This window comes from Dipodomys ordii, unplaced genomic scaffold (genome assembly GCF_000151885.1).
Source record: "Dipodomys ordii isolate 6190 unplaced genomic scaffold, Dord_2.0 Scaffold11, whole genome shotgun sequence".
Taxonomy (NCBI): domain Eukaryota; kingdom Metazoa; phylum Chordata; class Mammalia; order Rodentia; family Heteromyidae; genus Dipodomys; species Dipodomys ordii.
The window spans coordinates 12925336-12946727 of record NW_012267227.1 but is presented as its reverse complement, the minus strand read 5'-3'; the positions used below and the strand labels follow the sequence as shown (position 1 = coordinate 12946727).

The window sequence follows — 21392 nt, the reverse complement described above, 5'->3', positions numbered from 1 at the left end:
AAGTACCTCACTGGTGCATGTGGTTCAAGGATATTTTGGGAATGCAATCAAACCAATGTTCTCATGCTGTACTTTACCCTGGGACAGATAGCTATCCAAGGGTATATAAGAATAACTTGATATAGCTGGAATGAAAGGTGCATGCCAACATCCTAGCTTCTTTTCTCAAGGTGGAGGTTCGAGAATGTTTTTGCTTGGGTTGGCCTGGAACCACTATCCACCGGATCTCAACCTCCTGAATTGCTAGGATTTTTTTCTCCCATGTTGTTTAATAGTATAAAGCATTATTCCTGAGAGTTCAAATGGAATTCTAAATCTATATACATACATATGTGTATGTATAATTATGTATGTATACATACACTGAATATATACATCTGAATGAAGGATTATTGGGAAAGTAATGGGAGGAAAATAATAAAGTTAGTGCCATGTAGTAAAAAAAAAACAAAACTATGTAGTTTCTTAGGCCTAGTTCGAAGATGATAATAGTGACACAAGGAACTAGGGTCACATAGTGGTTTATAAGTGAAGCTGACTACAAGGATCCCTGCAATAAGTTCAAAGCATTTGGTGCAAGGTAGTTATAAGACCGAATAGCAGCTAAAGCAGTTTGTACCAAGTCTGCAGTTTGTGACCTATAGTCGCTCCCTTCCCACTTTACTCTTTCTTCCTTCCTTTCTTCCTTCCTTTCCTTCCTTCCTCCTTCTATTTCTTTTCTCTCTCTGTTTTTCTTTTCTTTCCTTCCTCCCTTATTTCTTTCTCTCTCTGTCTGTCTCTCTGTCTCTCTCTCTCTTTCTTTTTTGCCAGTCCTGGGCCTTGAACTCTGGACCTGGGTGCTCTCCCTAAGCTCCTTTTGCTCAAGGCTTAACACTACCACTTGAGCTACAGCACCACTTCCAGCTTTTTCTGTGATTAATTGGAGATAAGAGCCTCACAGACTTTCCTGCCTGAGCTGGCTTCAAACTGAGATGTTCAGATCTTAGTCTCTTAAGTAGCTAGGATTATAGGCATGAGCCAACAGTGCCCAGCTCCCACTGTACTTTAACTTGCTAAATAAACCAGAGTTGCCAGCTTGAAGCAAGGTAGAGCTGGAAGCATCAGAAGAGCCATTATGTCCTCTTCCCCTTCTATTGAGGCATGGTTTAGAAAGGACATGGTCAAGACTACCTTTCTAGCCATTTGTGATATGAGAACCTACCAACAGCAATCCACTTTATATATGGGGGGATACCAAATAGCACAGGCCAGAACATTCTGGATGGAGTCAAGGTGAGTTCAGGGGCTGTGACTGTACAGTCTTCTGTCTCAAATCTGGGTTCTTTCTGATTGGAGAAGATATTAGAGAGAGGAAAAACTCTCTCCCTCTGCCCATCTTAGGTTCCTTGCTGGGTCCTATAAATTAAACTGTCACAACAGAGTAGCAAGAGGGAAAACACACACAACTATGTTAACTGGTGTTTCGCACTTACACATGGGAACACTCAATGATAGGTGATTTGATACAGTGGTTACGACATGAGTTTTTATACTATCTTAACAAAAGAGTAGTAACACCACACAAAAGTACCAAGACAAAGGAAATTTTCCTTGAGTTTTAGGATAACAAATTGTGGGAGGCAATCTGTTGAGAAATGGAAAGAGTTGGAAAAAATTATATTGTGAAGTAAGCCAGACCCAAAGGAATATAGGTCCCATGGTTTCCCATATTTGCAATAACTAGTATACGTCTAGGATAATCTTACCAGACAAGCAGAAAAGGTCAAAAGCTATGTCCATATGACCATCTAAGATGATGTTAAGTGAAATGAACCCCAAGATAGAGACACAATAGATTTTATCTTTGTTGCTCTTGGTTTTAATGTACTTACGTGATTTTTTGGGTTTTTTTGTATGTTCTTCCCCAATGATCTAACCCCTATTTTCACTGTATTTTATTCCAGTGCCCTGTATCTGGTATATACATTTTTCTAATATGCGGAGGGGAAGGGAAATAACAAAATGCTGAAACAAGGATACAGGTTGACCCATTGTAACAATGAGATGTACAAGACACTATGTTGAAAAGGAACTTTACAATTTGGGTAGGGGGGTAGGGATTTGGGGAGATGGGGAGGGAAGGGATGGTAGGGGGAAAAATGGAGGGGGTAACAATGCTTGATAGGAAATGTACTCATTACCTTACTCATGTAACTGTAACCCCTCTGTACAGTATCTTTACAACAAAAATATATTTTTAAAAATGTGGGAGGCACATAAATGGGAGAGCTAGTGGAAGATAAATGCCTAGTCAGATTGTGTAGGGCAATTCTGCCAGCTGATCAGGGTCTATAATAGTACCTGGCATGAGCTTTTGTCTTTCCTGATAATGAAATGTGGGTGGAGGACACTTAGAAATGTAATTTCTGTATTGTGGCAAATAGGAAAGAATAGAAAGCTTCTTTAAGATCGGCTTCTTTTCACATGTCTTCAGTTCAAAATAAGACTAATGTCCAAGTTACGTGTTGGCAAATTCTGCCATCCTTTAGGATCTTCCTGACTCTGTGTCTTTTAAAAGTAAAAGCAGTCAAATCTGCCTCTGATTTCTGGCCTCTCCTGCTTTCTCCCTCTCATTAGAACCATTAACCTTCTCAACTATAAGGTCTTTGAGGGCAGCTGCTTTCGTTTGTTCGTTGTGTTTCTCACACTGCCTACCGCATGGCTAGATGTATGGAGGGCTTTTTAATAAGCAATAGCTTTTACACCTATTGTTACGATGAAAAAGTAGTAACATTAGTTACGTACTGCATTCTAGGTACTATGGCAGTGACTTCACACAGACATCCTTTCTAATTTAATTGCCATTTGGAGTTCAGAGAATAAATAACTTGTTAGAGGTCATGCAGTTAATAAGTCAATGTAGTTCAATTTGATTCTTTCTAATTTACCCATCTGTCAGAACAATTTGCTCTATTGTCTGTAAAGTTCCAATCCTACACAACCAAAAGTACATAAAAAGGAAATTACCTGGCAGGGTACATACTTAACCTCCAGTTATCATAACGGCTTGAGGTTGTATAGGGCCATTATGACGTGTATAGGTGTCTACAACTTCATGGATGATGGGATGCCCACTACATTTTGCCCAGTCTTAGTGACTCAGTTTTATGCAACATAGCATTGCACATTTTAGCTCCTGGGCATTTATTGCACAATGATTTCCTGGCCTATTTGTCAAACTCCAGTGTGATCCTTTGATTCCCCTGGACTTGCTAGATCTTATGTATATGACCCAAAGGATTGTTCCACCATTTAATTGCCTTTATTTTTCCTCTCTCAACTGAGGTCTTGGTGTGATTATCATCGGCTTAGCCGTGACAGTGACTGCTATCACTGGTTTATCTACCTCTGCTATTGCCACAAATGGATATGTCAGAGGAGGTAATTAAACTTATGACCCACAACATCATTTGTAAGGTAAAAGCAACACAGGCTCAACTAGCTCACCACTGACCTTTCTGGAGTGTTTTCAAAGGTAATATAAGTTGGTTCCTTTTTTTTTTCCAGCCCCCATCCCCACCCCAAACGAAGGGATGCAAGAAAAATGGAGAAGGATTTAACCTTTGTCAAATCCTCAACTTTCTCATTTGGGTTCTTCTCAAGCAAGAGAGAAGGTCAAATGCCATGTTTTCTCTTTTCACAGCCAAGGTAGTTTCTCTCCCAGGATACCAGCACAAGTCAACTTTTCCTTTTCAGGGCTACATTTTAGATTATGTTTACTTTTGGAAACCATCCTTCATCATAATGAGTGGTTCTGACTTGATCTTTATGCCAGGCACGCAAGTTTCTCCCCAGCACAAAGAAACCCCATCGGGGCACTGGGCATGGATATGGAAACAGAAATAAAAGACAGTATATACTGCAGCAGTAGGGAATCCAAGGAGGAAAAGTAAAACGTATTATCTTCTATCTTTCATTGCTAACAGGTCTTGGAGTTCTCATAATTCTTCTTTCCACCATGGTCACTTCTATTACTGGCTTGTCAACTTCTGCAATAGCAACTAACGGGTTTGTTCGTGGAGGTAAAAATGTCTAAGATATCTAATACCTTCATCACTTGCTACGGGTAGGCAAAAAGCTTTTTATACACTTATTGTTGAGGGGCACAAGGGAGTAACTTGATGTTTTTGAAGCCCTACTGTCTTGAGGAACTGGTAAGTACAGTCCAGATGTACTGTGGTCAGCCCTGACCTCTTTCTAACAGACTTCTCTGGCACATTGCAGGCGGTGATTTCCAGATGTGCAAGTGCTTTGGATAAATGTTTTCTTTTTCAGACCAGTCTATGCTCTCCTTCCTGGTGTTTCTTAGAAAAGGATTCCGGAACGTGGCTTCTAATTTCAAGTTTAGTACATTTCAGGTGCTTTCCAAGACTGACACGGAATCAGGTCTTTCAGAACATTTCAGGTTTTTGTGAGGAAAGTGATCTTCAGAGATAAGATTCAGATGGCTGTTTCTAAAGTACTGGTGACTTCTCTCAGTACCAGAGCCAAACACCTTTCTTGGGGGATTTTGCAGGTCTTGGAGTCATCATCATTGGCCTGAGCGTAGTAGTGACAACACTCACAGGTATTTCTATGTCTGCTATTTGCACAAATGGAGTTGTAAGAGGAGGTAAGCCAATTCATTTACTTATGAATACAAGATTTGATTAAAATATACTATCTAGAGTTGATTTAATACTGAAAGTGAAATGTTTATGTTGTTAATGAATCCCCAAACAAAGAAAAAAAACCAAAATTTAAATAGCAAGGTAAAATTCTGCTCAACTGAAATTAGGAGATGTCCAGAAAAGACTTCTTTGTTCCGTTTCCTGTGATGAATCATGCTTGCTTATCTGTACAAATAGCAACATTTTACCAAAAATGATTTTCTGCGGACTGAAGGGATAATTTAGGTGGTTCAGTGCCTTCCTAGCAACTATGAAGGCCTGAGTTCAACCCCCCAATACCATAAAAAATAATTGTCTTTAAAAAATATCACTGGAAGCCAAGCACTGGTGGCTCATGCCTATAATCCTAGCTACTCAGGAAGCTGAGATCTGAGGATAGCCAATTCAAAGCCAGCCTGAGTAAGAAAGTCCATGAGACTCTTTATCTCCACTAAACTACAAAAAAAGCTAAAGGTGGAGCTGTTGCTCAAGTGGTAGAGTGCTAGCCTTAAGCTAAAGAAGTTCAGGAATAGCACCCAAGCCTTGAATTCAAGCCCTAGGACTGGTGCAGACACACACACACACACACACACACACACACACACACACACACATCATTGGAATATCCAAATAACCTTGTCATTATTTGTAGCATTTTCTTTTACATTTGTTTCAATAAATTAGATTTGATTAAGCCAGGGTACTTCTATTGCAAATAAAGTATAGATACAAGGAAGAGCTGTTATTCACTATGATGGTCCAGGATTCATTAAAATTATTTGTAATTTGTAAGATTTGATTCTAATTATTATTTAGGATACTTGGACATTCAATATCATTCAATCATATGAACTAATTTCCTTATCTCCTTTGCATAAAGCATGTTGATTTCTTGTTTGTTTCAGGTGGAGCCTACTATCTTATTTCCAGAAGTTTAGGGCCTGAGTTTGGTGGGTCAATAGGTTTGATCTTTGCTTTTGCCAATGCAGTGGCTGTTGCTATGTATGTGGTGGGATTTGCCGAGACTGTGGTTGATCTTCTTAAGGTAATTAAAGCTTTTTTCTATACAGCTAAGCATGATGGTTCAATACAGTTTTCTTTGTCAGGGTACTAGAGGATATTATGGGGAAATGAGAGGGAAAGAGTTGTTATATGGGAAGGAGTCCTGGAGATGGCATTGGAAGATGTGGCTTTGAGTGCTATCTCTCACCTTATCATTTGGAGACTGGAGACCAGTTCTTCTAAGTCATTAGAAACTTGTTTTCCTCTTGTATAATATGGGCTAGTACTGGTCTGTGTGTTTCATAAAAAATGGAGACAGATTAGATGAAAAACTGTACAAAATGTAAAATGTCAGATAGATAATGGATATTGTTTTCAAGCATTCATACTTCTATTGTGCCTATGTATTTCCAAAGCAAAAGTAAATTCAAACATGAAAATAACTCACTATAGAAAACTAGAAATTTCCTACTTAGGTGCCCTCATCTAAAATGGTCTCTGCACAAGCACATTAACTAGTTGGTGTATGAGCTATCTCCTAAACTTCCTTTCATGGTAATGATAGCACTCACTGAATTCAATTGCTATAAGTCCCTGTATATGAAAACTCAATGAATAAGTGAGCATATTAAGTACTTCTTAAGGTACATTGTCTTTAAGAACTGTGTTACCAGGTTTGTGTAGTCTGTTCTTAAATTGAACAGCACATATTTGCAAATATTCACATTGTAAACATTCATTTTTATTCCTGTAGGGTTCCCCTTGACACATTAAAATAACAAGCCCTTTGGAAACAAAACACAATGCTGTGCATGCGTACTTTTACTTAGTGTTATAAGAGCTTCAAGTGCTGTAACTGGAACAAATCTGTAAACTATCAAACTCCTAACCTTAGCTTTCAAAGGCCTGTTTTCCTGGGGGAAAAAATACTAAGTTCTTTATATTCTCAAATGTATGAGCTTTTCATTTTTTTTAGATTATCTTACATGGCCCCAGGCAATTGTGTACAATACCTTTTATTCCTGTTAAATGCGACAATAAGAATCGTTTGTAGAGAGTTTTAGCTCTAATCATCATAGTGATTTTTTTTTTCCCTTCCAGGAGAGTGACTCGATGATGGTGGACCAAACCAACGACATCCGAATCATAGGCTCTATCACAGTGGTGATTCTTTTAGGAATTTCAGTAGCTGGAATGGAATGGGAAGCAAAGGTGAATTTTTCAAGCTGGTGTTCACGACAGCTGCTAGTCAGGTCCTGGCTAAATTGAAAGAATAGATATTCAAAAGGGAATATTCAAAAGGGAATTTCTGTTCTTACTGGTTGTGGGGAAAGAAGCAAATTAGCTGTAGGTAGAATATCAGGCCCACAAACCACCAAGTCAAATCTTGACTCACAAAGTATGTGTCACGTGATGGGTAGGCCTGTGTTTTTCCTTAGGGAGCTGTCATTAAAGCGACAGAGTCATTCGGGTTACTACTATCTTTGTGCACAGACCCTTTATAAGTTAGTACATGCTAGAGGTCCATGTCTCAATTACATGCCCTGGAACCATCTTTCAAGCTGTCACCGACTGTGAATGCTGATGCCACTAGGAAATGACAAATGTGTTGGAAGAAAGTGATAGAAACCTAATAGGTCACCAGAAAACTTAAGGGCATCATAGGCTTTGGAACCAGAACATGTCTGGATTTGACTAGTAGTAAAACGGACAGAATGAAATCCTACACAATCATCAGACACAGTGCAACGGAAAATGTTTCTCCATGCCTGGAGATATAGTCATTCTCAAGCCATCTTTAGAAATAAGAAAATGGCTGAAATCTCCCATCAATCTAAAGCATTAAGAAACTTCTGTGCCATTTATTTATGGGTTATGCATTCAAGGACCAAACAAAAATTAAGTACCTATCACATGCCCTAACACTAGACATTCATTGTGACCAAAACATGCACAATCCTTATCCTAACTCAGTATGGGTCTATAGATAGATGAGTGGTGAACAAGTAAATAGACAAAAAGATATAAAATGTAAACTGTGAAAAGTGTTATGAAGGAAATGGACACTGAGATAGAAAATAACCGGGGAGGTGGGGATGTAGCCTGGGAGTGGGGCGCATGTCTAGCATGTACATGGATTTGATCCCCAGTTAGAAAGGAGGGGGAGAAAAAAATAAAGGAAGGAAGGAAGGAAGGAAGGAAGGAAGGAAGGAGAGGAAAGAAGGAGGAAAGCAGAGAGGGGGAGGGGAAGAGGAGAGGAGGGGAGGGGAGGGGGAGGGAGAAAAGAAGGAAGGAAGAAAGAAAGAAAGAAAGAAAAAGAAAAGAAAGGCCAACTTTAGTTCTTTTATCTTTAAAATGGAGATAATAGCATCGCCTACTTCATTTGGGCTGTTGGTATTATTTACCTGAAAGAATACAGGTAAATTTAAGACTGCATCTATTATATTGTTGTAGGCTCTCAGAGAACATTAGGTGGTATTGTTTAGATCTAATGGTCAGGAAATGGCTCTTTGAGGCGGTAATGAGACTTAAAGGATGAAAGAAAGACATTGCTACATAAATAGTTGGGTGAAGTAAGACCCAGGTAGAGAGAACAATTGATGTTAAAGTCAAGTCACTATACAACCTAAAATGTACTACAGACACCTTAAAAATAAAGTAGAAGGAAGATTATTTAGCCAGTCAAGTTCACGTACTTCTCACATGAACACACTGACATCCAGTCTCCTGCACATCATTGGGATCCTAAAAGCCAATCAGTGTTCTGATCTTCCTGCAGTGAAGAGGAAGAATCAATACAATGGTAGTATGCACATCTAGGCAGAATAAAACGTATTAATATATCATTCCACAAGGATGCACTTACGACCTATTTGGGGGAACAGGGTCTTGAACAGAATAATCAAGTAGTCCAGTGCACAATGAAGCAAAAAGTTGTTTCATAAATGTAATTTTGTCTCCTTCCACTTTGCCATTCCAGGCTCAAGTGATTCTTCTGGTCATCCTTCTCATAGCTATTGCGAACTTCTTCATTGGGACTGTCATTCCATCCAACAATGAGAAGAAATCCAGAGGCTTCTTTAATTACCAAGGTACAGGTGACAAATGAGATGTTTCTCAGCACTGGATCCCTCACTGCTCTTCTCATTTGCCATCTGTCGCCTCAAATCCAGTCATCAGAATCCCAGTGTGGTCCAGGGAAAAGCCTGCCATTAGATTCAGGAGAGCCAGGAAAGGATCTTAACTCCAGTGCCTATCAGCTGGACAGCTCATCTAACATGGTTGACTGTGATTTTCCGAAAGTGTAAATGATAATTTTCCTGAGGAAATTGTGAGAAGTAATTAAGACAGTAGATGGAAAAGCATTCTGTCTACTTTAAAATGCTGGACAAATTAAATGGAAGGAATAAGAATTATGTGAAGGGGCAAAGCACACAGCTTGAACGATTTGTTCAACTACTGCCAAGCACTAAAATCAAACAGATATTTTTTCTTTTCCTGGCAGATGTTTTGACACTTCACTCGCTGTGGAGTTGCCTAGTCAAGCATCAATGTTAGGTTTTCAAGAATAAAAGATTATTTGTCTATACAAATCCTGTGATGACATTATAAGGTGTGGATTTGACTTCTCTCCTGTCCAACTTCATCTACCTACATTTTCCTACCTTTCCACTCCAGTTTAGTCAAGACTCCACTGCAGAGGTTTTATATTTTTTTACTTCATTATTCATTTATTCCCCCCACATACCCTTTATAAAATCATGTTACTACTTTCATTCTTTGTGATGCTGTTGCTCTGAGAAGATTGTCTTGGTTGCTTTTTCTTTATAGCCTTTTCTCTCTTCTCCTTTATTTTTCTGATGTTCTAAACTTTCCTTTTGAGTGCCAAACAATTCTTTTGTTCCCAGTTTTTCTTCCTTGCCTTCTCTTTTCTTTTTTTCCTTCTAGCTTGTTTCCTTTTTGCCTGAGTAATGTGGTGATAACCTGAGCAAGATTGTCATTTTGTGAGCAAAGCTTATTACCATATTATTCTCCTGTATAGGAGAATTTGGTATAAGAATCCAAGATACAAATTTGGAGAACAAGTAAGTAACAAAGCAATTAGAAAATAAATAGCAAAATTTTAGAGGAGCCCAACCCAAATGTTCTCCTAGAATTTTTTAAAAAGCATATTAAAGTGCTTGTTTTCAGCATTTATGCATGACAGAATATATTTGCTAGAGATATGGGTTTGTGTGAAAATGTATAGTATATTTGGAGATATGCTTTAGGTTCCAAAGAAGCAACTTGAGTCTCTGTTGACACAAAAATTAATAATTTTTTTTCAGAACTGTCCTAGAAATTTACAATCTTGGAAAGATATAAAGTTCATCAGGCATACCCTGTCATCTTCAAGGTCATTCCAGTTTGAAGCTAGGGATACATTTACATTTAGAACTTAAGTATTTAATCTTTGACTCTGACAAAAGTCTACATTATAATTTTCTTGTAACCTATGTTGCAGCATCAATATTTGCAGAAAACTTTGGACCCAGCTTCACAAAGGGTGAGGGTTTCTTCTCCGTCTTTGCCATTTTTTTCCCAGCAGCTACTGGGATTCTCGCTGGCGCCAATATCTCAGGAGACTTGGAGGTATGACATTTCCCCTCCTTTACAATCCTGGGAGGTAGTGGTACAATTGATGTGCAGCATAAGAATTGCAGAGATTGGATGCAACCATATTTCCCTACAGATTTAAAACTATAAGATTTTTGAATTAGTTCCTGGGTACTTGCAAGTCTGCTCTTTGAATGCTAACTTTGGATTCCTATTTCAGCTAGAGCATCCTTTCTCTTTGAAATGAATATAAACATTGAAAAGAAACAATAAACTGACACCATTGCTTAGTGTTTCATTCATATTATTCCATATTAAATACCATCAAAATAAGGATATTGATATGAACGTTTAATGAAAAATAGCTATAAGATAGAAATTGTCAAAATAAGAAAGAAGGTTGTTTTTCTAGGGCATAAACATTTGAGCTCATAGACTTTCCAACAAAATAAGGTCTTATTCAAAAGAAACCAATGACTTCTGCTATTTCACTGTTCCCTTAGAATTTGCCCTCATCTATAAGGTCCAAGGTAAATAAACATTTCCAAGATCACATTCCAGTCCTTAGGAAGGAAAGTAAGAAAGTAGATGGCAAGCAATTTCTGCCTGTGTCTCTTCTACTGACATTCATTAAAATTTAGACCTGTAAACTTTCCTAGTTGCGTGGAAGCCTGAGAAATGTAGTCTCTAACTTAGTAGCCATGTGTTGAGAAAAAAAAAACTTAGGGGGTTCTAGTATTAAAAAGAGGAAAATGGGCTCAACATGGAGGGTCATGGCTTATACTCCTAGCTACTTGGGAAGCAAAGATATTAAACAAATCTCATCTAAACAACTAAGTTGGGAAGAGTGATGTTTGCCTGTGATTCCAGCTACACAAAAGAATTTCTGCCCAAGGCCATCCCTGTGGGGGAAAAAAAACTAAGTAATAACTAAGTAACTAAGAATAAAACCAGCTGGGGTACAGCTCAAGTGACAGTGTGCCTGCCTAGTAAGCATGTGGTCCTGAGTTCAAGCACCAGTGCTACGGAAGGAAGGAAGGAAGGAAGGAAGGGAGGGAGGGAGGGAGGGAGGGAAGGAGGAGAAAGGGAGAGAGGGAAGGGAGGAAAGAAGAGAGAGGAAATATTATAGGAATATTACAGGATAATAAGCAGTTTGTTGAAGAACAAACAGATTTTTTTTTTTTTTTTGGTCATGGGGCTTGAACTCTGGGCCTGGGCACTGTTCCTCAGCTCTTCAGCTCAAGGTTAATGCTCTACCACTTGAGCTACAGTGCCACTTCTGGTTTTCTGGTGGTTTATTGGGGATAAGAGTCTCACAGACTTTCCTGCCCAGGCTGGCTTTGAACTGAGATCCTCAGATCTCAGCTTCCTGAGTAGCTAGGATTACAGGCGTGAGCCACTGGTGCCCGGCTTACAAACAGATTTTAGCTCACACAAAAATGATAATCAACTGCAGAAGTATTTTCAGTCGTCACTAAGAATTATGTATAAATGAAAAGCAAATACACTGTCCAAGGGATCTGAAAAATAAAAATATGGACCAAATAAATGTTCAGTTATTCAAGGATAATTTCCTCAAGAAAGTAACATTTGAACTTGAACTTAAAGCAAATGCTAGGTACTGACCCTTAGGAAGGAAATAGAGGGCAGAAAAGAAGAATAATCAGGCAACAGAAATCAAAGCAGAGTAGGGTTCCTTACATATTAACTGGAAAAACTGGGTGAGGGTAGATAACCTAGAAGACATGAAGAAACAGCTTTTGGAGAAGCCTGTGCAAAAGGTGCCGGAATATAATTCCTTGAAAATGAGACTTTCCCTTTGGTTTTATTTATTGCTGTATCCTCAGAGCTACCAAGGCTTTGATAAATGCTTATTGAGAAGATGAACTAAGACATTTAGATTTGCTTTATTAGTGACCACAATGATGTGATAAATCCTTGAGCAGAGATAATGACAGAAAAATAGATTTTGCTGAACCTCATAAAAGACAAAAAAAAAACTTGTGTAAAATGATTCAAGTAGTCTTACTGCCTAATGAAATTTAGCAGTGGATGGAGAACTTCTGGTTTTCAGTAAGTGGAAAAGTATCAGAGGTCACTGATTTAAATTTCTGCAAACTGTTGGCACATTGTTAAATTGAAGAATGCTGTGCTTTCCTTAGACACCTCAAGAACAAGTTTGCATCAGATGCTTAGTCATCAGTTCAGTTTACTACAGTGCCTGAATTAAAGCTATGGCAGGGAAAGATACTAAAATAGCCAACTGTTGTTAGTCAGGAGAAGAAATGGAAAGTCTTTCACTATGATTCCCAGTAAGAAAACATTATGAATCACAACAAATACACCTTTACAATTTTTTTCTCCATTTGATTCATTTTTATAACCAATGTCTTTTGATATTGAAACTGGTTGCAAATCAATTGAATTGATTTCATTGGTATGGTAGATGAGGAAGCTCAGACGTGGCTATTGACGATAAACTGGCAGAAGGACATTTGAGTACAAATGTCTAGTGGGCATCTATATTGATGGGTCTGGAGTTATGGGGAAAGGGAGGCCAAGACTGAGAACCATAGCATAGAGAAAGTCATCCAAATAGGTACAAGAAGGAGGAGAAAAGAGGTCCAAGATACTACTCAGGGAAACACAATCAAATTATTAACATTAGATAGAGAATCTACAAGGTAAGGCAGGAGGAGAGGATCACTTGGTTATGGTTTCCAGCTATCTATCATAATGAGTCTACATTCACCAAATGACCTTTTTGATGGACTAAATCTGTATAGATAAGTTTTTTTTAAAAAAAAGAAAAGCTCAAACTTTGTTAGACTGTATTGATTGCTTATTTGTATTGACAATTCTCATGTCCTCCAGTGGAGAGACTAATGCCTACTGGTATTTTACTTCCCTCAATTCAATATTTATTGACTCTTGCTGTATGCCAGGTATCATCCTAGATAAGCAATGGATGCATTAAAATCTCTATTTAATAATCCCTGTTAAGTTGAATTGAATATAATTGAATAGGCTGCTTGGAAATTGATTTATTATGACTTAGGCCCCCAAATAGGATATAAAATGGCAAATTAAGTATGATGTGAACTCAACTCAGTGAATGTATATAGATTTATAAGCAAGAGAAAAGCCTATTTTCTGGTATGAGCTTGAACTTTCCTCTTTCTTTATGCTTCCTTATGAAAATTGAACATCTCCATTGCAATCATTCCTGAACTAGATTCCAAATGAATGTGGAGGATTTCGTATATAATCCTTTTTTGCTCTGTCAGAATGATTTTTAAGGCAAATGTACCTTCAGTATAAAACAAATCGAGAGAGAAAGAGAGAGAGAGAGAGAGATTGTTGACATGCCAAATACATTTGTATATTTCCCTCTGATACATCTACATAAAATTCACAGGAGATATAGGGAAGAGAGAGGCCGTAGTAAGTGAACTATCATATTTTTCTATAAAACAAACAGCTCCTGGACAATTAGTGATCTCTTTGGTTAGGTACAGAGTTTTACTGATCTCATTATTCACTCTACACAAACCCCCAAAGAACTCAAACTCACTGATTCACCATGTTTTATAGTTTATTTAGGATTTGCCTTAGAAAGGGTAGCCTAAAGTTTTGAAAATATAGAAATACTCTGAGCAATCTGTGTTCATTGTTGTGCTCTGATCTTTCCTCCATATTATTTTTTCAAAGGATCCCCAGGATGCCATTCCCAGGGGCACTATGCTGGCTATTTTCATCACCACTGTTGCTTATATTGGGGTTGCTATTTGTGTGGGTAAGTTGTATGTACTTGACATCACAATTGCAAGGAGACTAGTCATTCTTCGTGTCTTAGTGGGTGTTCAATGGAACATAACCAAAAAGAAAGTTGTTTATTCTAAAGGCAGCAACTTTCATTTCTTCCTTGATATTTTAATACTAAGGGTTTGGATAGTTGGAGAGTTTCAGTGCAGTTAAACTATACTGCAGGCACCGTTAAGTCAGTGCGACTTGTCAAATGGCTCAATGCTACTTGAGCCCAAAGAGCATTCCATTTACCACACTAGATGATTCTACTGCTAAGAAAGTTGTTATCTCAGCATCTACCACCCTCCTAAGAACACAGTGGAATGAAGAAGCAAAGTATTGAAGCAAACAAAAACAATAGCATTAGAAAATCTGGAAAGATGAGAAATTGATGACCATGTCTCACCTTTGCACTGATGTCCTTAATATGGAAATGTCATTGTCATCAAATTAGAACAAAGGCCGGACAGCGGAAGTGTGGCAAGCCAGCCTCCATATCGGTCAGTGAACAGAAAATGTATATATTTTCCTATTCTTCTTGAGGCTGACTTTGTTTCCACCCACTGCTGCTTACAGTCACTTCTTCTTCTGGTGGGGGGGGGCATTTCCTGCTCATGTCACAGCAGGAACAGAAGAAATAAAGTTTCCCAACATGCATAAAAATAACACTTTTCTGTGTAAAGTAAGGAATCCAGACTCAGACTGTCCAACTATGGAAAAGCTGCTGACCATTGTACCAAAGAATATAGCTCCATAGTCCTCTGCTGACTGTAAGGGAAGCTGGGAAAGAGCAGAGATCTTACAATGTTTTCTGAAGGAAGAAATAAAAGCGAAGATTAAAAGCATTTAGCTCCTTGCCTGTCTCGCTGCCCCTTACTTGAGGAAACTGGCCAAGGTTACTATGTTTTATTGTGGAATTTCCAAGTTCAGTTAGGACATTTGTCCTAATGCTTGAGGAGATCAACCCATTTTTAAATGACACTGAAGCCACCGAAACTTAAATTTCCCAAGTGGTTTTTCTTTTTCAGACACAGAAAATGTAAGGAAATGATCAAAATTATAGACCTCATTTCAGAGATTTTTCTAGCTTTTGTACCCTAGAGGTAGAAAAAAAATCTACATTTCTATACTTTTCCCAAGGCAGGAGAAAAATAGTCATGAAGTCAATATGCTTTTGTTATTACAAATAATGGCTAAGAGTCCAACTTCATGGGAAATTGGAGAGATCTATAATGCAGAAGTTAAAATACATGATTCAGAATAGCCAGGTTGACATAAATGAACAATGCAAAGAGGTAAAATCAAGAATGGACAGTTTTTCTTGGTAATCAACAACCATAATTTTGAGTGTGTAAGGGTGATTTTTATCACAGCACTGATTATTATAAGTGACTCTTCCTACTCAAATGTTCTATGATTTAAGTCTTTCCTGAATTCAAAGAATGTGAATTCTGAAGTTATTAGTTAGGAATGAGAACCCACCCTGACAGAGTCTAAAAAGCAAACTGAACTCTTTTGTTCATTGGAATTTAATCATAGAGAATTTACCCTTCATGTAGTTTTTTTTAAAGCCTATGTATATTTTACATGTATATTCATATACTTTAATAACTTATCAAATACATTATGACAGAGATGATAGTAAAATAAAATTCTTACATCAAGATCAAAACATATTGAGTCTTTAAAATGTCCATAAATCCATTTCTGATAATCTATCCTACAGAAATATTTTGAAAAACAGAAGAAAACTTTTCTGCAGAAAGATAGTCATCACAAAATGTTTATAATTTAAAAAGTCACACTAGCTGGGCACTCATGGCTCATGCCTATAATCATAGCTACTCAGGAGGCTGAGATTTGAGGATCACAGTTCATTGCCAGCCTGGAAGGAAAGTTTGTGAAACTCCTATCTCCAATTAACCACCAAGAATCTGGGAGTGGAGCTATGGTTCAAAATAGTATAGCACTAGCCTTGAACAAAAAAGCTCGGGGACAGTGTCCGGGCCCTGAGTTCAAGCCCTACAACTGACAAAAAAAAAAAAAAAAGTTAGGCCAGGCGCTGGTGGCTCATACCTGTAATCCTAGCTACTCAGGAGGCTGAGATCTGAAGATCTTGGTTCACAGGAAAGTCTGTGAGACTCTTATCTTCAATAAACCACCAGAAAACCAGAAGTGGCACTGTGGCTTAAGTGGTAGAGCACTAGCCTTGAGCTGAAGAACTCAGGGATAGCGCCAGACCCAGAGTTCAAACCCCATGACCGACATTAAAAAAAAAGTTACATGAAAATGAGACCATTAATATTAACTTTCAAATAGAAAAATATTAATATTTTATCTCAAAATATTACCTTTATTTTGTAAACCTATAGAAAGTAGAATTATAGCTCTATTAAAACATTGTACAAGGAACTCATCAAGAGCAAAAGTTCTATCATCATAATTACGTTAAGTGTACAGTGTTCTCCCATGATTTTCTTCCAGATGAGGAAATTAATTTTTATTCTTGAAAACATTCAGACAGTAGCCCTGACTCAGAAATATGAACTCAATATGCACTGTGGACAGAACACCACCACATATATTTTAAGAGATCAGAAAGGAAGAGAGAGTCTCAGCTCCCAAGTCTTCTGTAGGAAGTACCCCATGACGGTTAGAATCACCCAACGCAATCAAAATGGCAGTCTGTTATAAACAGGGCCCTCCCAGGAATTTAAAGGGTGGGAGCCTTGTGCTACCATGTCTCAGTAAAAATTGACAGCAAGCACAAGCTGTTCAGACTCAAAATAATCTTGAGGTTACTCAAGACTAAACATCAAAAGTAAACAACAAGATTAAACATCAAAGGTGTGTTTTCAGAAGAAAACTCTAAAAGAGCAAAACTCCTGTAAAGAAATGATAAGCCACTGGTTTTTTTGTTTTTTTTTTTTCCCACAGCGGCCTGTGTGGTCCGAGATGCTACCGGAAGCATGAATGACACCATTGTTTCTGGGATGAACTGCAATGGGTCTGCAGCCTGCGGGTTGGGCTATGACTTCTCAAGATGTCAATATGAACCATGTCAGTATGGGCTGATGAACAACTTCCAGGTATGCAATACTGCACACACACACACACACACACCACCACCACCACCACCACACACATACACACACACACACACACCACCACCACCACCACCACCAAAAAAAAAAAAAAGCTTCCTTTTCTTGTTTTCATTTTTAGGAAATTAAGTCTAATAAGGCCTTAGAATCTGCAACTGATAATTATTGATCGATTTGAATTGAGCAAAGACTAATTTGTATGTGAGGGCAAAGAATTAAGCGGGCATTGTGTGGTGTCCTTTCTTGTGGTTACATTTATTGGGGTGGGAAGAAAATAGGTAGTGATAGGAGGGAACACCACCTGGCACTGTGTGGCTCCCAATCAATTTGGCAAGATTTCATGGTGGAAAGCAGAAGCTCAGTAGTTAGCCTTTGGGGTGCATCTCCTGCTTGGTCTTTGGCTTAGGAAAAACCCTCTGAAGTAGCTCTGGGGAGCCTGAAAAACAAAAGCAAGAGAGAATTTGTGACTGGCAGAAAGGAAAGAAAACCACAGAGGGGGAACACAGAAGTTGGAAAAATGCAATCCTTGCAACATATTAATTTTTGTAATTGGCGAAGAGAGCAAGAAGTAGATGTGTTGTGAAGTCTTCACTCATTTATTTTTAACAACCAACACAGAGAAATTAACTCAGCTGAAGTCATTACTCCAAAATATGACTAAAATTGATAGAATCTCCTCGGGTCTCAGGCCTAAAATTATGTTTAATGAGCACAGGAAAAGCAAAGGTTTGAAAAACTGCTGTATGCAGGAAGAAGTAAATCTAAGACCTTCCCCAAATCCCATTAAAATACCATTTTTTTTTTGCGGTATGGAATTTCCCACCATCCAAGAAACATATGAATACAAAGAAAATGGGGAAAATGTTGTCAAAATCTTGGAAACTATTGCATTCTTCACTTTTTTCTTCCAGTATCTTCTAAATAGATTGTGGTGAATATTTAGTATTTTTCACGTTTTTCCATTTTGAAAGAATAAAATACTAAGATTTTTTTAAAATTTTTTTGGGGGGTCCAGTCGTGAGGCCTGAACTCTGGGCCTGGGCGCTGACCCTCAGCTCTTCAGCTCAAGGTTAGCGCTCTACTGCTTGAGCCACAGCGCCACTTCCAGCTTTTTCTGTTTATGTGGTGCTGAGGAATTGAACCCAGGGCCTCATGCATGCAAGGCAAGCGCTCTACCACTGAGCCGCCTTCCCAGCCCAATACTAAGATCTTAAGAATGAAGGTGGGGGCGGGGGGAATCTCTTTAGAAGCAATTAGTTTATAAAAGATTCCAAATCACAGGAAGTAGAGAGGAACGCATTTGCATTGAGATTTGGGTGTGTGGGGTTTAAAAACAAAAAACTGTTGGATGAGTCTCCTAACCTAAATTTCTCTCCTCAAGGTGATGAGCATGGTGTCAGGCTTTGGGCCTCTCATTACTGCTGGAATCTTTTCTGCCACACTTTCCTCTGCCCTGGCCTCTCTTGTCAGTGCACCCAAAGTATTCCAGGTAATTCAGACATGGAGCCTGTGCTTTTCTCTATTGCTATTTCCCCTGCATGGGAATCAAGTGGAAATATTCATTCTCACCAGCAATCACTTCCCATCATTTTCTGCAATGGCTAGTGTTTGCATCTGGCTCAAGTGCTATGTCTGCCACATAGTCAAGATCGATTCGAATAATATAAAGAATGATAAACTGCAGAGTTCACTTGTGCCTCGTATTGTGTATCGTTTAATCTTTCCCCCAAATCTTCTTGTTTGAATCACCTAGAGAAAATGACAGTGCATAAATATAAATGACAAATGTCTCCTCTTCTTTTCTATTAGGCCCTGTGCAAGGACAACATCTTCAAAGGACTGCAGTTCTTTGCAAAGGGATACGGGAAAAACAACGAGCCCCTGAGAGGATATTTTCTCACTTTTTTGATAGCCATGGCGTTTATTCTTATTGGTTTGTAGTTTTCTGGTTCTTACGGAAAGCCAAAGAATTATGATTACTCAGGCTTTTCCTTTCTGTTTGAGAAATTACCTGCTTTATGTTTAAGATTTCATTTGGGAATATTGGAATCTGTCTAAGAAGGAAATGAGAAATCCTTGTGCAAAGAGGTCCTTTGAGGAACTTAAGGTAGACCCTGGACTTTATTCTTGGAATCTGAATGTTGAAAACTGGTCCAACCTAATATAACTGAATCAATGTTACCAGGTGCAGTGCTATATCCATTGCTATATAAGCTAGTACAGTAGAATAGCCCATGCCAATGTAGTTCATTAACCATGTATTCAATATCACTATATTTGTGAAAGTACGGATTTTTCTTCCTAAATCCAGTTTCTCAGTCAGAATCTATGAGGATAGCAATCTGCATTGTATAAGTTCCACAAAAAGACATGTAGACTTTAATATTTGATATGTACTTACCTACACTTCCATCTTGACTTCCTTTCCTCAGGCAATGTAGGAATATCTACATACACTTGGAAAGGCATACTCATCAACTATAGCCTGTATATTCTTTTCTCTTCCCTAAGGCTCCAACTTTGCTGGTGAGCACATCAGAAGAAAAGAACAAAAAGGCAAGGTTGGGGTGGATCTATGCCTAGGCTCCAAGCTTTCCTTAGTGTATGAGGCCAGACAGTGAGGTTTCTACATCATTACTTAGGACACCCACATGAATCTTATGAATCTTCATAAGATTTCTATGGTGTGAAAGCAGGGAATATATAATTCTGTATGTTTGTCAGGTTTTGAAGAATTTAAATAAAAAGTGATTATACAGAGAGATGGTTCAATTATGTAGTTTAACCTTTAGGACCTCAAATTATTGCTCTCTACTGCATTTAAATGATCACAGAGCAAGGTTTTAAAAGTTTCGTATAAATTAGACGATAACCTTTAAAATTGTTCTTTCAGAACAACATAGATTAGCTCTATGCACAAGCTTTATGGCAGTAGTTTTTTTTTCCCATTCCCTTATTAGTGTTTATGTTCTGGAATCAGACCCAGTTGGCACCTATGATTATGTCATTAAGATGGATAAATATCTGATGTCTCTATTTTAACTTATATTGAGCAGTAAAAAAAAATCCACCTGGGATTACATCATACTAGGTATTTAGCCATTAAGGTAAAAATACATTTGGCAAGCCTTTAAGAGGCAAAAGTAAAGATGGGGGAAAGTATGAAGAGTAACTCAAGTCCTGAAAGTCAAAGAGAACATATTGGGAATATCTGATGGACCACTATTTAGTCTGTTACCACAAAGAGCCTTTTGGTTGCATATGGCAGAGAACATTTAAGTTGGGGGAACCTAAAACAGGTATAGCAGAGGTATATATATATACGTATATACATATATATGTATAGATACGTATATATATATATATGTATATATACGTGTATATATATATATATATATATATATCTTCTTCACCTTCTACTTCTTCTTTGCTTTCATTGGCCAATAGTTTCTTCTGCCTTCCTGCCATTAGACTTGACACTATCCACGCTTAGAAAGTTCTTCACAATGAGGCTTTCAGCAAAGATATTTAACACTCTTCTAAACACCATGGTAACCTCAGTCCTCAAAACTTCCATCCACTCCACATGGATTTTTATTTTTTTGTAGCTAGACATCCTGATTGTCTATGTTCTGATTGGTAGGGTTATCCAGATTCTCACTTTATGGAAACTCCGGATAAAAGCATATATGTAGCGCCAAAGAAAAATCGCTACCTTCTTAAACTTTGACAGATGCTGGCTGTGTTTTCAATTTCCAAATAAAGTCAAGCTTCCAGGCTATAACAGCTGTTCAGCCCCCAATCTCATCACTCAAACGTACATGTTCAATTCTGCTTCTATTACAGCGGAACTGAACGTCATTGCTCCCATTATCTCCAACTTTTTCCTGGCCTCATATGCGCTTATTAATTTCTCCTGCTTCCATGCCTCTTATGCCAAATCTCCAGGTAAGATGACGTTTCAAAAACTAACATAACCCTAAGCAAACAGTTAATTTGTCTCAATCAAATGAAATAAGTTAGTGAAAAATGTTCAATCTGTGTTTATATGTTTTCTTATATCCTAGTGGGCAGCGTAATCTACTTTATTTTGGTGAGTTGGGAGATGACTTCTGAAATAGAAAAAGAATCATGTGAGCAATGGCCTTTTTGACCAACCGGAAAGTCAATTTTCTCCTGTGGCAATAAATTATTC

At 38.1% G+C, this 21392-nt stretch overlaps 1 protein-coding gene across 3 annotated transcripts in view; it reads left to right on the top strand.

The window, feature by feature from the left end:
* The window catches only part of Slc12a1 (solute carrier family 12 (sodium/potassium/chloride transporter), member 1), an 81806-nt gene that overhangs the window by 17640 nt on the left and 42774 nt on the right, over positions 1-21392 (top strand). Inside the window, exons 5-14 of one of the 3 annotated variants that reach the window (XM_013010100.1) lie at positions 4556-4651; positions 5594-5733; positions 6792-6902; positions 8671-8782; positions 10195-10322; positions 13998-14082; positions 17031-17182; positions 18579-18686; positions 19007-19130; positions 21044-21145. In XM_013010100.1, the coding sequence (XP_012865554.1) occupies positions 4556-4651; positions 5594-5733; positions 6792-6902; positions 8671-8782; positions 10195-10322; positions 13998-14082; positions 17031-17182; positions 18579-18686; positions 19007-19130; positions 21044-21145 (1158 nt within the window). Of the gene's footprint in view, positions 1-3324; positions 3421-3965; positions 4062-4555; positions 4652-5593; positions 5734-6791; positions 6903-8670; positions 8783-10194; positions 10323-13997; positions 14083-17030; positions 17183-18578; positions 18687-19006; positions 19131-21043; positions 21146-21392 lie in introns of all 3 variants that reach the window. The other 2 variants (XM_013010099.1, XM_013010101.1) reach the window with 2 other exon arrangements.